Consider the following 17,695-nt stretch of genomic DNA (forward strand, 5'->3'; position numbering starts at 1 on the left):
TAAGCAAGAATTTTTTTTTAATGGAAGTGTTCTTCCTTTTGAAAGTGATTTATTAATATACTCAAGTAAAACATAGAAGTAAACTAATAAGGAATGAAAAAGAATTACAAGTGCATTACCAGAAACTTATACAGTCATGAGCTGCCTAATAAGGATACATTCCAAGAAATGTATCATTAGGCAGTTTTGTCTTGTGTGAACATAATGGAGTATACTTACACAAACCTAGATGTTATAGCCTACCATCTCATTTTATACCTAGGCTATAAAATTAATAGTGAACTCTTTGGCTATGCATTTTTTAAAGTTAAATTCCTACTTCAAGTTATAAAAATATAAAGATAAGTCATGAAACAAAGTACTGAGAAAATATGTAAGGATTATTTAAAAACTAGGAAAAGTTCCTCCATGATGACAGGAAGATTGGTGATTTGGAATTGGAAAAGAAAAACAAAAAGACAAAAAGGGAGAAACTCCAAAATTTCCACAGAACATTTAAAAAAGTGAATATACAAAAAGCTACATAAAATTTATTTAGCAGACTCAAATATAAGCAAATGGGTGAAAACAAGATATGCTAATGGATACTAACGTGAAATAAAAGTTGAAACCATGAAATACTGTTTTGTACCTAACAAATTGACAAACTTTAAAAAGATTGTGGTTTGCATTCTTTGTGGAAGGCAATTTGATGTCAAAAATGTATTTTCTTACCTAGTAATTCAAATTCCACATATTCAGAAGATAACCTGTGGAAATACTTTTGCAAATGTGTACAATTGATGCAGAATTATTTGCCACAAAAGATTATGATTCATTCATACTACATAACAGCATAAAGCCAATACAAGAATGATATTTCTACTGATGTGCAAAGTTGTCCACCATACTGTATGAGAGGTGAAAATAGGTGCAAAAAAATGAAGATAATAATAGAACTTAACAGGTTTATCTTAAAAACTGAGTCTCAAGAGTGTTCAAGTTAGTTGCCACAGGTGACCTGAATTAGTAGGGTTGCAAACCCAGGCAGTGTGACTTCAGGACATACGCTTTTAGGAGCTAGATAGAGGATTGGAAAGATAAACTAAACCATTAATAATGGCTACCCTTAAACTGTCAATAATAGTATGTGGGCATTATTATTTTGTCATTTAGAAAACGAGATGTTTTGGTATTATTTAGACCGGATTTCGGTGAAAAGAAACAAATCACCTTTTAAGAAGTATTGGCCACTAGAGGGCATCAGATATTTTCCAACTTCCAAGCTAAACGTTGTATTTGCAAACTCCCTTCTCCATTAAAAGCATTAGTGGTTAGTTTAAATCACTGCTTTTCCAATAGATCTACATGTAGAACTTGCCATTGGTGACGGAGAATTTTAATTAAATATGCCATAGTTATCATACACAAAACATCAATTATTTTTCTGTTAATAAAAGTAACATTCATTTAGGGGAAAAAGCTAAAAGCACAGAAAGACCATTAAAATCACATATAATCTCTTCAGCAAAGATAGCCACTATTAATATTTTAGTGGATGGGGGATGTTTAAAAGAGGGAGCTTTTAATTTGCATACTTCCATACTGTTATGATATGAAATAGATTCATTTATGGTCAGTTTGAAAATGGAACATTTTATGTCATTAATTTTTTTCTAAAACTTTTAAATTTCATGATATTCATATGTGTGCACCTTAGATATTAAACTACAGATCTCTTATTAATATCTTTTGAGTAATATATCTGAATAGATACCACCTTTGTTGAGGGTGGGATCAGGGGAGTATTTCTTTCAAGACCAGAAATGGAGAAATTGATCTTGTAATATAGAACTGCCAACTTTTTAAAACCATGCAATAGACAATTATAGACAATAAATATTTTGGAGTCAAATTGATAAGTAAAACTATAAAATTCAACAGAAACCAGCCAATGTGATTGACTTTCACTGAATTCAATGAATAAAATGTTTTTGCATCTTATAGATCATCCATCAAACATTTCTTGTAAAGAAGTGAAATAAAATTTACTGAAATAAAATTTAATGAAAGTGTGTTTAAAATTTTTGAACTTTGTCTAAAGGCCCAGGAACATGAAAAGTGCAAAATTCACTTTTATCATCTGAGTTATGACTAAGTAAAACCTATTTGTCTAATATTGCCCAGTAATAAGGCAGACCATGCTTAAGATCTGCTATTGATAGCTAATAAGATCCTTTGGTAAATAATTTCAAAAATACCATGTTTGATACTGTGAAATATGGAAAGGAATGTACCAAAAAGTTAAAATATAGGATATTAAATAGAAATTTGGCGTGCGGATTTACAGTAAAATCTTCTATGACACAATTTAGGAGAGCCAATCCAAAAAATTTAAATGTAAAACTATTAAAAATTATTTGTTTTAAACATTTTTAAATGTATAAAATATATCAGTACACTCTTAGTCAAAATTTTTGATGGAGAATTAAGAATTTTACTTAGAATTTGAATAACTCCATTGCTAGGAGTTATCTGTTTTCTCCATAACCTACATCCATAACTATTATATCAATCTTCAAGTTTGGTTTCTGTGCAGTGAGTGAAAATATATTTTCGAATGTGCCACCAGAGTCATTTCCTCAGATATGTTGTCTTCACCATATCTAGTACAGTTGATATGTACAATTTATTCAAATTATGTAATCAGCAACATAACCATAAACGGGCTTGGTACCAATCAGAGCAGACTTGTCAATCATACACTGACTGCACTGGGGCCATCACGGGCATCCCTGAGAAGAGTGCAGCTGTCAATGCTCAGTGTGCCCCGGGCACCGGTTAGCATGTTTCGGAGAGGGATCAGAGGGCACTAAGGGCCAGGGTCTGCTCTCTCACTGGCCGCCTCCCTGGCTGGCATTGCTGGGAGTGAGTGAGAAGTGAGAGAGAGCTACACACTTCCAACTCTTCCCTTTCCTTTCACATAGTGCTCTCAGGGCCAGGACCTTCAAGGACTCAAGGGTCCTAGAGAAATGCTAGACCAGGAATCAGGAGACCTAGACTTTGTTCCTACCTATGTGGCCTTGGGAAATCAGAACCTTTCTGGATCTTGGCTTTTTTCATAAAACAATGTGGAAGTAGATAACATCGCCTATGTATATTTTGGGATTTTTTGTTTGTTTTTTACAGAATTTGAAGTTCTATCTAAATTTTCTTAACTATCACAAATCTTTTGCCCACAATGTTACAAAAAGTTTGAATCAAACCCACATAAACATGTTCATAAAGCCCTGTGGGGCTACTATACAGTTCATCTTTACCTTGTCTTGGACATATCAGAAAGTATCTTTTAGTTGGCAGGACAGAGATTACATTTCCTTTCACATAATTATTCTGTGTTCTGTTGTATCTATGAACATATAAAATGTCCCTTCCTTATCAGCAGAACGAAAGACTGGTGGAGGCTGACTGTCAGAGGATTGTGATTTTCCAACAGGTTACAAATCATTGGCATCCTCTCTTATTGTACTCTCAGGGGCATTCAACTGTTCCCTAGAAATGTTCGCACTGATGACAGTTCTGGGACTATGTTAGAGGAAAAATGTCTCACTTAGCAACATTAAAAGAGCACAGTGCCGGTAGCCAACATTCAACTTGGAATAGTGTATGACAGCTGACCTTAATACATAACCTAGACGTATCTTCTTTTCAAGTGCAAGATAACTAATTTTCTTCATTAGTTTGTGCTGATTCCATAAAACTGCTCTGGGCAAAAACTCCAGAAACAAGGAAACCAAAGAGAAATTAAGAAGAAACACACTGTGATGGGAATACATGTGGCAATGGCTTGACAGGAGCATAGCCAGAGCTGCTGCAGATATCATCATCGACAAAGATTACTGAGAATCTATTATGTGTTGAACATTTGATGTAAAGATGCTCCGCCTTTGTGAAATCTTGACACCTGCTTAGGGAGAGGAGGTAAACACAAAAGACAGGTGAGGGTACTATTTCAAGGAGGGAGAAGTCAGGTTGAACAAGAATAGTTTAGGAAGGATTAGGATTATGTAGTCAGAGAAGGGGGTAAGACCATAAACGGAGTCAAAGAGAAAGGAAAACCTGGCAAAAGTCTTATTGCATATAAGAAAGAGCTAATTTTATTAATATTTAAGAACTCCAAATTAGCACAACATAAAAGGAAAATGGGCAAAGCATATGGACACAGTTCTCAAATGGTTTTTAAACTTAAGATGCTCAACCGAACAAATAACAATAGAATTTTAAACCATGAGGTAATTTTCTTCTCAGGGAAAAATCAAAAAGTATTGGTGAGGATTTAGGGAGAGATAAGCACTCTCATCCATTGCAAGCATAAGATGCTACACTTATGAAGGTATTTTAATAATCCCTCAAGTTTTTTACTCAACACCTCCCTTTCTACAAGTTTAAAGATGTATTTACACATAGGCAAAATGATGTATACACATTCTGCCTGTAATTATTACTCATCATATCAAAAAGATGGGATCAATTTAAAGTCATCAATTGAAGACTTTAAATAAGTTAGAGTGTATCATTTTGATATAGTTTTGAAAATAAGGTTGTTTTAGGTAGATAGGTATAAAAATGACAAATATCAGATGCACAGATATAGGAGAGGATTTTCGAAATTAAAAGAACTGTATAAAACCTTTTTAAAAAAAAAAAATATATACGTGTGTATGCAAGCATTAAGTATGGTAGTAGAGGGCCAGCTATGAAACTGAAAATCTGGGAAAGTCACTGACTTCACCCCAGACCGACTTAGTTATAATCTCTGAGGAAGGTTTTAGAAACTGATTACTAAAATCTCTATATTTCTCCACATTGTTTGTGAATAACGAGGCTTGTTTTTAAGTTGGCTCCTATTGAGTCAGGTCACCCCATTCCGTATTTGTGCAAGTAAACTTTTAAGCCGTGTGCACTTTCCCCTCACCACACACGATCATTCACCCTTTTTCTCTTGACACTGCCTTTTGGGGAGAAACCAGACCAGCTGTCTTGCAGAACATAGGATGTGAACTTACTGAATGCGTACATGTCCTTCCTGCCCAGTTTCCTTTCTAAAAATTCATTTGGTATTTACTGAATATGCCAGAGTTAGGAACTGGGGATAAAGGTGAATAAACCAGGTTCAAACTCATAAAAGGGATATATTAAGCATGTTAAGCAATTAGATTACGCAAGGTATTATTAAAAGACCTGTACTGGCAATATCGAGGGCCCAGACGCACCCCTAAGTTAGCTCATGGGGGGCAGGGGTGTGAATCAGGGAAAATGACTCAAAGGAGAGTGTTTGGACTTATACTGGCGGGGCAAATATGCACTGGGCAGGTAAACAAGGAGGGCTGCTCTCTTGTTCATGAAATTACATGTTCACAAAGATATGAAACCCTGGCGCCTAGCAGGCTCGCAGAGGTGTTCCTGGAGGTATGGAGAAAATAAACCATAGAGAAATAGAATGGAACGTGAGAGACCTTTTATATCAGGTTAAGATGACCTGGTTTTTAATATAATCATGTTCACATTTTAGGACAACCAATCCACTTAGATTGGGGACAATGATATGGAAAGACAAATCAAGATCATGATGACTTCTAATACTTTGGGAATGACATCAGGCTTCACTTCTGTAATTTCCTGTATCTTCTCCCACCTCATTTTCCATTAGAATTAAAATTTTCATACCTCAGCAGGGAAAACAGGAAGCAAACTGATCAAGGCCCTAGTCCTTCATTAACTAAAGTAAAACTTTTCTTGGTTTTTCATTAACGCCTCAAATTCTTCTTTTTCTGTAGTTACCTTAGGACGACTTTTTTTCTATAGTTTTTAATTTTAAAAAAATCATTAGGTGACAAAACGACAAATCACATTTCATTTATATACTTCGGAAATACCAACACAAAAACTGAGCTAAATTCCTAAGATTGCTTTCCTGATCTTTTCGGTTACCTTTATTGCATTTAAGAAATTACATTTGATTATGGCTTAGAACTAAACCACTTTTATTTAACAACAAATTGCTTTATATGTACTTTTGTTTTAATTTCATCAGCCTTACCATTTGGTATTTATTTAATCATCCAGAAATATGATTTGGCCTGTAGAGCTGCAAGATTAAAATATAGTTTAAATGAAGGCATTAAATTATATTCTTTAGTTTCACTGAGCACCTTTTATTGTAATCTTTGTTCTTTGAAAATCTGTGTATTAAAATCAGCATCCCAGCTACCAGGGACAAACGCAAAGACTTTTCATTACATCTCTTGTATACGGGTATTTTTATCCCCATTTTAAGCACTAGGAAACTGAGGCATCTAGTAATGTGTGGTGTTCAAACATGACTGACCCCAAGGCCTATACTTTTCATCTTTTAACCTCTAAGTAGAAAATTTGCCCTTCACTCCAGTGGACATTTGGCAATGTTTAGTCATGTTTTTGGCTTTCACATCTGGTGGGAGGTGGGAGGAGTGCTCCTGGCACCTCGTAGAGGGTCGGGATGCTACTAAAATACCTACATAGCACAGGACGGTACCCCAACAACAAGGAATTATCCGGCCCAAAATGACAGAAGTGGCAAGACTGAGAAACTATAGTATAAAGAAAGTATTCCTCAAATTGTCTTCTTACAAAACCATTACCAGCCTATACAGGGTTTTCCTGAAATCAATGTTTAGAATCAATGAGAAAAGCTTTAAACCAATACCAGATGTGCATATATTTAATACATATATGCATGCACATTTTTAATGCAGCTAAAAAACCTCTGATTTCATATTGTAAAATACTATGAAATGATGACAGAACTTTGGAAGTTTCAACCCCAAATATTACATTACAAACTATCATATAAATGCACAGTAGAGTAGGGATATATATTCATATGTCTGACGTGTTTTCATTGACGTGATTGTTTTTTTCGGATTTTTATTCTGTTTAATAAAGTATGCAGGGGAGGAGGAAGAAACTTTGACTCAGAAAAGCAGGAGGAACAGCACACTCAAGCTTTATAAAGTAGGCATTAAAAAAAAAAAAAAAGGTACAATGAAGCCACACCATGAGGCAGAAAACTACTTTCTTGATTTTATTTTAAAAGTACACAAGGTCACAAAACTAGAGCAAGTTCTTGGTTTTTTAGCCATATTTTGTTCGTACAAATTTCAAAATCTGCACCATTGGATATTTAAGCCAGAAACTAAATATAAAAATCATTTTTTTTTTGAAACTGACACTATCAATTCTCTACTTGCATATGTGAAGTGTCAAAATATTTTTTTCTCAGTAGTACAAGTGCATTTATTACAAAAATTCACAGTTAGGGATGAGAATAAGTGAGTTCTGGTCCTCTTAACACTTGTGTCATTAAATAAGTTAGTTGAAAACACAAAGAACTTCCTTAATTGAAACTTTCGGTGTCCAGGACCAAAACTAAACCCAACTGATATTCACCGCACTCTCATATTATCAGATAGGATATTTTGTAAAACTCGGTTTTAACAGTAAGAAGCCAGATACAGCAAATCTTTGCTGGTGTTTACTATCCATAAAATAAAATATTTGCTGGTGTTACTATCCATGAGATAAACTATTTGCTGGTGTTACTAAACAGAACTGCAATTAACAAATTTATTTATTACTCTTTCCGGCTTCTATAATATTTATAAGTAGGATTTAAGCACAGTTATGGACCACATTTTAGTGTCGAAATAGGCAAATGAGTAAAAAAATCCAACTGTAAAACATGTTGCCTTTACTCCAAGAATACCCAAAGGCATCTGAAATAGTAAAACTTGCCCAGAACATTTACACTCCTAAACACAGAAATATTACAAAGATATATATACATATATATAATATATAATGTCACAAGCCACTAAAAAGTTAAAATGGTGCCAATATTTTCTACAGACTACTCCTTACATGACACATCAAAGCATTAACCACATAATATGGACTTTTTCTGTTTACACTGGAATAAGGCATCTGAAAGCCCTAAACACTGTGGAGGTGAAAAGAGATTAGAAAAAATTTTAAACATTCACATAACCTCAAATTTACATGCTGCACGCACACAAAAAGACAGAATGGTTATTTTAAGAAGCCATACATTACAGAATCTGATATCCAATTTCATGCAATGAGTTCTTTTTATATTCAATCAAAATGTTTACTTGCCCCTTCACTTGTTCCAAATTTCTAAAACGCAACCTTGAAAATTAGCTTTTTAATGAAAATTAGATATTAATTCATACCAATAACCAAACTGTGTTTCTTGAATTAACCTCCTCCTAAAACACACTCAGACTGTGTTTCCACTGTAATGACTCCATGGCAGATAGATCCAAATTTAAAGGAAGTCATTTACTTGGAGTAACTGGTCGGTATAAACAAGATATTTTTAGGGGGCGAGGGGCCCTCTAACAGGGAATATTATTAGTAAGACTACCAATAAAAAAAAAAAGAGCACCCATAATCTACATATCAAAGCACAGACCTACATCCTATACGGTATCGCTTGTTTACAAGCTTTCCTATGTAACTCAGCAAGATGGCGGTGGGTCTCTTCTGTGAAGAAATGGTTTTGCCTCGAAGATGCAGTGCCATCCTGGTCTGATATTATTTAGCTCTAATGGAAATGTTTAACAATTTCTTGTTGAACTGCTTCATGACTACCAACAATAATTCTAGAACCAATATCTGATCTCTGGTTCAACTGAAACTATGGGTGTGGATTCTTTGGGAAGTCATCAGTACTATCTGACTTTTGGATTAATTGAAATTTACAATAGGAGTAGCTGGAGACATGGCCTACAACTGAATTCTGTCCCTTAAACTTCAGTACTTCCAATAGGTCTCTTCAGGTTATACAACTGATTTTTTATGGGCTCGTTTCTCAGGTTGTAGGTGATATGTACCTAGACTGAAAGAGCTTCTGGAAGAAATTCTGATTTACTTATAGCTAATCCTAGACTAACCACAAAATCTAAGAGAAGGTAAGTCTTATGTGTCCATTTTTTTGCAGCAATTCCTACTTAGATTGATTCATTACATGAAAACGAGGAATAGAAAGGACCAAAAATTTTATTAATGTTTGTGCTGTTATTTATTCTTGTATTTATCTTATAAATTTTATTCACATAAACAAACCAGACATCTGGCATTCAAAAATAGTTACTGTTAAAAAATCAGAAACACAGTCAAAGAGTGTTGGGGATGTTGAAATTTTAAAATCTCCTTGAATAATGCGACCAGTTAACTTACATCCAAAAAGAACAGAAAAGAGGAGGCAAGATTGACAGTGTGAGGATAGAAAGGTGTGTCACAGTGATGCATTTCGAAGAACAGTACCTTCACCTCTAAGCACCTTCCAGGTGATAGCTAGCTCATAGGCACCAGCAATTCATAATAAAAATTAAATTATCCAAAAGGCACAGAAGAAAAAAGTTAACACAAGTATAAAAGCAATACTATGTAAGGTTAAAAACCTATTTAAAAAATGCTTCCAAATGATGTAAACTATACGCTAATCCATTACACAGACATTCAGCTTAAATTTACCATTAAAAAGTGTACACAATACTTTTCCTAATCATAAATTCACGGCAAAATTAATTTATAATGTAGCATGTACCACCAAAGCACCCAAAGAGATTAACAGAAACCAGCTCCCTACTAAAATCTAGGGAAAAGGTTTTAGAGCTAGTGAAATAATTTATTGCAGGCCTTATTTACTATAAAGAGACTGTCAGCTCATTCTACTATATCTACACTCCCTCACAATCTTAAGGGAAATACAATAAATTTACTTTTTTCTACTAAAACAGTATTTAACACATTTGGCAGTTAAAGAGTATTCCTTTTACTCCTTTTCCTTTCCTTTTCTTTCTTTCTTTTTTTTTTTTTAAAGAATAAAGCACTTTCACAAAACTAAAACTCAAAATTTTCAAAGCTCAACTTGATTTTCTGCAACTACACAAAGACATGTTGGCCATACAACAGCAACTATACATCCTCCCAAGTCTGAAATACAGAATTGATGGAGCACACCTACTAGCTTAAAATGTATTTCATCATTCTGAATCTATGAAGAAACATCTTCCAGTAACCACATTCAAGAAGGCAAATTTAGAATTACATGTTTCTATAACATATACCATGCAATGGCATCTGAAAACAACAATAAAACAATGAACCAGAAGAGAAAATTTGAATTTGGAACCAATAATTAGGTAATTCAATCTCTATCTGTCAAATAATAAGCAAGTTCTGATGTTTTCTTTTTAGAAAAAAGTATCACCTAAAGTAGAGAGCCAGTATTTAGTTGGGAACTACAAATATTCCATCCTTGATTCAGCTGGTCAGCGTTCTGAAGACCACCACAGGCCTCCAGGTATCAGATTACTCATGATCCAGAATCCATCCTCACTACTGCCTCCCTAGTGTCATTGCTCTGTGTGCTGACAGCAACTTTCCTAAATGAATCTGCAGATGCTCCTTTATTTTAGCATATAAAGAACTTACTATGTCCCTGTTGCCTGTAGTGGTCTATCAATTAAATACTTAAATCATTCATAGATGAGGTTTATGAATGACTTGAAGGAAAAACTAGTAATTTCTAGAACACTGTAGTGTTTTCTATGTTATTAGAGCTATTCTAAACACTAAATTTAGAGTTTTCCAAGAAGCTATAAAAACAATAACAAACATAAATTATGTAAGTATTTTTGCCATGAACGCTCCTTTATCAATTTTGAGGGGACTACTGAGTCATAAATTAATTGCAAAAGGCATCCTAAAAATAATGGCAGCTATTATAAAGTACCACTTCCAGATAATTCAAGTATCAACTTGGTGTGCAGGTTAAGTTCACCCATTTCTTCACCTATGATTTCATATTCAAAGTGCTATATGTTGCTTAAGCAATGACATTTAGAAACCTATAAAATCAACCTCTGAAAGGAAATCTTTTTTGAGGTGGTGAACTTTGTCTTTAGTTACCTTAATGCCTTTACTATTTCAATATCACCAAAGAAAACTTTTGGAAGCACAGCTCTTAACAGGTTCTGGTTAACTTCTTTTGGATCTATTTTGAGGCTGGTAGCAAAATTTGGAACACAATAGGTTTTCACATTTTAAGAAGGGAAACGTGGAGCACACAGATGAGAAGCATGGAAGCTCTACGCTATACGATAGACCCGTCCTTGCTCTGTGCAGGAATCATCACGGGTACCGCTCCCATCCTACTGAGATTAGGGGCAGCTACCTTAGCAGGTGGGAGAGTCGGACTCTGAGGAGCATGTTCAAAGTCTTCGCTTGGCACCTGGTTATACTGAGTCTTGGAATACCCTTCCATGTTGGAAGGAGACATGGACCCCAGGGACGAGTGATTGCTGCCGATGTAGCTTCTGGCGGTGGACGTCCGGCTCTTTGGAGGAGGCACGTCTTCCCTAGAAAGCAAAGATCCCAACACAAGTTCAAAGAACAAGTTTCTCAAACTTCACAGTTATGTAACCTGTGAATCATGGGTGGGGGTGAGGGAAAGATACTCCATTTAAGCATTAAGTATACAAAAGTGTGTATGTGAAGCAAAAAAAGCAAGTACAATAAGCACAAGGTCATGAACTGTGTATCTGTCCCCAATTTTTTATTTATAGGTTATCTTCACACACAATGAAATAGTTTTTACAAAAATTATGATTCTATGTTGTCTTACCAGCAACAAACTTAAAATATTTTTATATTCTATTATCACCAATTGAGATGATCTAATTAGTCAAATAACACTTATATTTGATAAAGCACTAATAGCTACAGATATATTTCAAGCAAAAAAAAATAAAATAAAACCCTTCTTGTTATGAAGGTTACTTATCTAAGACCTTAGCTGAAAATAGCAAATTTAAGTCTGCAAAAACTAGGAATTTAGGCATAAGAATCTTCATACCAAAGACTGACTATATATATATGAGTTATCTCTGGTGCATTTTAAAAATATAAGTGCCCAGAGTCCACCCCCTACCTACCCAATGTCAATTTCTGGGTGTTATTTAAATCATGTTATTATTTTTAAAAATTCTATAATCCAATATGTCAATATGCAGTTCTAGTTAATATCTACTAGATTATTCTAAAAAATAAATAGAATTATTGGTAATATGATTTTATTTTTTAGAATATTACCAATAATTCTATGAACTATCTATGTCATTTGATGCAATCAGGTCTTTTCTTTTAAACCTCAACATCTGGTCCAGTTTTTGAAAAGTTCATGCTTGCACTTTATTGGGAGAAGGCACCACCTTGAGATAAGCCATTGTGCAGTGGTTCTTAAAATAGGGTCCAAAATTGGAGGGGGGTCGGGTACAGGACATGTCAGAGGTTTGGCTGGATCTGCACACTTGAATTGAAAGCAAAAGCTTTCAAATGTGTTGAAGGGGAGAGCAATAGCTTGTATTCAATATTCACAGGGGTAAATGCTTTGGACAGTTAAGAGAACTAATGCTTTAGAGACAAAGATATACAACAGTCAACTCTTGTGTCACTTAATTACCTGATATCATGATGAACTTCCTTTTCATACTTCTTTTCTCTGCGCTTTTTATGACAGCAAAAGACGATGAGACCAATGAGCACCAGAGCAAGCAAAGTTCCTATAACAGCTCCTGCAATTGTCCCAGCTCTATTTGAAGCTAGAATAAAATGTTCATAAAATTCTTTTTTTAAAAAGGAATAAATAGTAGAAAAAAAACTCTATTTAGTCATGTTAATGATAAAGATACACACTGACAGACTGATTTCATTGTGTGTAATAATGACACATTAGCTTTTTTTGATCCGGAGGGAAATTCACTAAAATAAATTTCCTCCTATTTCAAGCAGAAAAGTGATAAAATCAGATTAAAAGATTTTAATATTTCCAGCTGTTTTGGTTGGTATGTAAGAATGCTCTAAATAGCTTGTGCTTATAATGGCTAAATATGGTTTAACAGTTGATTTGATAACTCTTACCTTCTTACTGTCACTATAATAACGAAGGTTTTATTATTAATTTTTCCTTTTCACGACTTAGGAAAGCTAACAAGCAAACCACATTAGCATCCACTTGCTCTCCAAACACTCTTGCTGAATGAACCAAAGAGAGCTGTATAAAGGGAAACAAATGTTATCATAACAGAAAAAAGATACTTACCAGGAACAACATCCAGGCGCAGGAGGCATTGATCAGAGCCCACTCTGTTGGTGACTGTACAACTGTATGTCCCAGAGTACTCAGTAGTGGCATTTTTTACAGATATAACAGGTGAAGTCATTTCTATGAAAAGAAACACGGGGAGAGCAAAACCCATTTTTACAGGATTCTATTGTTGAGTGTTTAGTAAAGCAAAAACCTACTAAGTTTGACAATCCAAGCAGAAGTAAGATAGGCTGAAACTGGGTGCAGAACATACTGCCAGGGAGACACACACACCTGTCTCCAGAATGCAAACAACTGTGCCAACGGTTCATTTGTATCAAGGCGAAAATAACCATGACCTCCTTGGCCAGGCACAGGGAGTCTCAGTTTGTTTATTAGTTTGAAAATGAAACAGAGGTGGAGAGAAACCCTACTTAAGATCAAGAGTGGCAGGAAGGTAGGGCGCGTAATCAGTATAAACAGCAGGTCAATTATAACAAAGTGAACATTGGATTTAACCAATTTGTAACTTTCTAGTTAGTGCCACAGAGATGTTTGCTTTAACAGGCACACCATGGGTAAATTACCATATCTGTAACAGGAACCAAGCAAAATTCTTAAGATCCAACTCTTGTTTTAACTTAGCCATTAATTTATAATCATGAACATTTTCCATTAGTATTACCATCAATTTAAAAATCTATAACAAAGAAATCAATTATATCCAACACTGTGAAATTGTTATAAAAATATCTCTATATCATATGACATCAAGTTGTCATTATAAAACACTAATTCCCATGAAATCCTGATCGTTCTGTATAGAAAAGGAAAGGAATTTGGGGATTTAAAAATAAATTAAACACACACATACCCTACTAGGTTTAAGTACAAATCAGTGGCACATGGTATAAATTGTATAATCAGCAGTACCTGTTATCAACGATGTGGGCAGTTTCTTTGAGTTGGACAATTTTTGCCATTCGTATTGCAATGGAAGTGAACCTTCTTTCGGTTCACACTTTAATTTAAAGTCATTTCCAATTTCTTCTGGTCCATCAACATAACATCTTGTACCTGAAGGCTTAACTGAGAAAAGAAAATAAATTGTAACTTTATACAAAATAATGGAATTCATGTTTACCACGACTAAACACAAAGCACGCTGCACAACCACTGACTCATCGCATGATCCTGGGTTCAGAACTGACAAGACTGAAAGGCTGTAACATGCTGTCAACACGTTTTTCTCAGCTTATACCAACACAGAACAGCCAAACATGAGCTCAGACAAGCAGCCATTGCATAGGGAGGTCTGGCAGCTTCTCAGGCACAGCTGTGTGCCCCCTCTATTCCACGGGGCATCCCTCAAAAAAAGCAAGCGTGAAGTGGACCATACCTCTTCAAACTCAAGGAAGCTTCCCCTCCATTCCTAACCTATTCCTCTATGTGTGACATGTAGCCCTCTGGGAGTGTGTGCCACGTCACATCCCTCTGGGTGCTGTTCGCATGCCAATCGGGGGTGAAGGGTGGGGTTATAATAAATAATCCTGGTAACAGGGACAATTCACTTAGTACAGCAAAGACCAAAAACGTAGAATTAATATTCTACATTTACATTAACCTGAAAGCAGTGTTACAAAGAGGTGTATCTGGGGTTATCTACATTCCAGGTCTCTCTGGGTGACTGTTTAGAGCAGCTGTTAACCCTATTACCTGCAACTCACCCCAACACGAGATTAATATCTTGGCATTTCATACTTTTGTTGAACTTTAAGGCATAATATACATACAATCGCATGAACACATTTTAATAGTGTGGGTTGATCGCATTCAACAAGTGTGTACAAGTACATACATACACAAATACACACATACACACCGCCTTGTTAAGCACCACTCCAATCCATTCCCAAGCAAGTTCTCTTGTGCTGGTTACAACTGATCTTACTCTACAACCCTTGGCCCCAGAAGCCACTGTTCAGATTTTATCATTACAGATTACTTCTGCTTCTTCTGGAGCCATATAAATGGAATAATACAGTACATATTTGTCTTCTTTTATTCATTGTGAGGCTCTTGAACTTGATCCTTGTTTTATATATTCCAAAAATCTATTGTTTTTTTATTGCTCAGTTGTTTTCCACTGACAGACTATAACATACATTTGCTTATCCATTCATCTATGGAGGAACATGGATTTCCAGTTTGGGGGCTACCGTTAAAGCCTAATTAGCTAAGCTGCCCAGGAGCAGGCCCGTGGACTGACTGACTGACCAGTGAGGAAGGCACTGGGGAGAGCTGTGGAATGTCACTGGACGAGAGAGAGGAGGGACTCTGAAGGATTCCAGAAGAGTCTAAAAGTGGAGATCAGTTCTCAATCTGATGCTGTTTCCGAGGGAGGATTAGGAGAAGCCACGATTAAATGAGGGCCACATAGCAACCAAGTACCCCAGGAAAAAATGGGTAGCACAAAGCGGGTCTTGGGGCAACATTGGGGAGACAGCGGAGGTCCACAGTTTACTGCTGTTCCACGACTTTGGGAGAAACGACGCTCCCTATAAACTCTGCGACTGGCTACAGCTGCACCTGTCCTCCCAAAAGGCAGGACTGCTGCCTTTTCCTTTACAGTCTGAGCTGGTTGTCGCTCTTTCGGTCCTGGGTGGGCTTTTATTCTTTTACTACTGTGAATAAATGTGAGTGGGCTTTACAGTTTTACACTATTATGAACAACACTGCTTGGACAGTCACATTAATATTGTTTTCCTTTCTCTTGGCACCTATCTACAGTATGTGAATGTTTAACTCTAAAAGAAACTTTCAAACCGTTTTCCAAAATTTGGTCAACAAGATCCATCATATCCAGTGGGGCATCTTTAACCAAGGCTGTCAGGCATGACCTCACGTCTTCATACACTTCTTGAAAGTTCTTAAACCCGATGGTGTTTCTCCCCTTCATGTGTTACTGCTAGTAGTTTTTCATAAGGATTGAAAGATGCATTTAAACTGCACTGTTGATTTTCATAAGCAAATCTGTGTTTCAGATTGATCAGTTGCTCTGGAGACATCGACTGGACGTTTAAAAACCAGTTTTGCAAATTATTTCATTCTGTGAGTATTCCACAAACTAAGCCTTGTTCTCCATTTCTTCAAGGTACCAATAAATCCTTTATTTCATAAACTAGCAGTGAGCTATGAAAGCAGTGCTTTGTATATCAAACATCTACTGATAATACAGCATTCTAACCCTAACTCTCATTTTTTTCTACTGAGCATGAGCCTTTCCCATTTAACAGTCATATCCGACAAATGGGCAGTTACGCAAAGTGGCTGCTCGGGAAATTCAAGACCCCACTGAGTTTAAGATCTCAACATACTCCATCCACTACCGAACAATATTTTACCAACACTGGTTTTGAAATGTCGCCTTAAGAGTGGCCCACCTACTTCCCATTAAGAGAAAGTACAAGTCTTTTACATGCCAACTCCAACCATTATACCACAGGGAAGATTAACTCTTCATCCGTGGCGCTTGGCTGGATCAAAAGAAAAATAAAACCACAAAGGGACACAGAGAAAGTGTTAACCCCTAATGTTTCTTTGATCTTGGGTTCCAGGATACCTAGCCATTGTCCTCAGAACATTTGCCTCTATAATCATTAGCATAGCTAACTAATAGTTCTTCTCGGGTTAGAATACATGAGTGTCAACTTGTAATTAGCCACATGTATTGCATCATTACCCCTCCATGCTGGCGGCCGACCTCAGCCTGTAAGAAACACACTCTAAATCCCCTAACGGGGAAAGGGTACGCTTGTATCATCACATCTTTCATTCAGAAATGCTTCTTTTACATGGTTCGAAATGCCCTGACTCCAGGTGAAATCCATGCCTGGATGCTAAAAATCAAGGAGCGAAGTTTCAAGACAAACAAGATTATCTGCATAGTTTGAAAGAGGCTCCCTGAGATGCACTTTTTTTATTTACAAAAGGAAAAATCATAAGTGGAAAAACCTATCAGATAAAATTTAAACAAGTAATCATGATTAACAATGAGACACGACATCACGTGCTCCTTGACATGCGTGGTAGGGGCTAAGGAGACGTAAACAAAACCTAGATTTTAGACTTGGTCCTAGCACAAAATTACATTAGTAAAAAACAATGAAATTCAAATGAGGCCTGTAGTTCAGTTAATAGTATTGTCCCAACATTAATTTCTTGGTTTTGATCATTGAACTGTGATTTCGTAAAACGTTAATATTAGGCGAAATCAGATGATGGGTACACTCTCAGGAATTTTCTATCTCTAGTATTTTTGCAACTTTTCCGTAAAACGAAAACCATTTCAGAATAAAAAGTAGGATGGGGGGGCGGGGAGGTCCTGCTGCCTACCGATGGCTTCTAAAGCCGTGTTGCCGGAGCCACCGCACGCGTTGCCGCTGTGTTCCGGGGGCGCAGGTGCAGTTTCAGTGCACTGCGCATGTCCAGGAAACCGCCACC

General features: G+C 36.0%; 1 protein-coding gene across 2 annotated transcripts in view; it reads right to left on the minus strand.

Moving 5' to 3' along the window:
- Positions 1–17,695, minus strand: part of CXADR (CXADR Ig-like cell adhesion molecule) — a 47,919-nt gene that overhangs the window by 2,928 nt on the left and 27,296 nt on the right. Inside the window, exons 4-7 of one of the 2 annotated variants that reach the window (XM_036219906.1) lie at positions 14,126–14,281; positions 13,208–13,330; positions 12,569–12,707; positions 11,282–11,465 (exon numbers count right to left, since the gene is read on the minus strand). In XM_036219906.1, coding sequence (XP_036075799.1) covers positions 11,282–11,465; positions 12,569–12,707; positions 13,208–13,330; positions 14,126–14,281 — 602 coding nt within the window. Of the gene's footprint in view, positions 1–7,087; positions 11,466–12,568; positions 12,708–13,207; positions 13,331–14,125; positions 14,282–17,695 lie in introns of those variants that run through there. The other variant, XM_016148493.2, reaches the window with a different exon arrangement.

The sequence above is a fragment of the Rousettus aegyptiacus genome, unplaced genomic scaffold (genome assembly GCF_014176215.1).
Source record: "Rousettus aegyptiacus isolate mRouAeg1 unplaced genomic scaffold, mRouAeg1.p scaffold_m13_p_4, whole genome shotgun sequence".
Taxonomy (NCBI): Eukaryota; Metazoa; Chordata; class Mammalia; order Chiroptera; family Pteropodidae; genus Rousettus; species Rousettus aegyptiacus.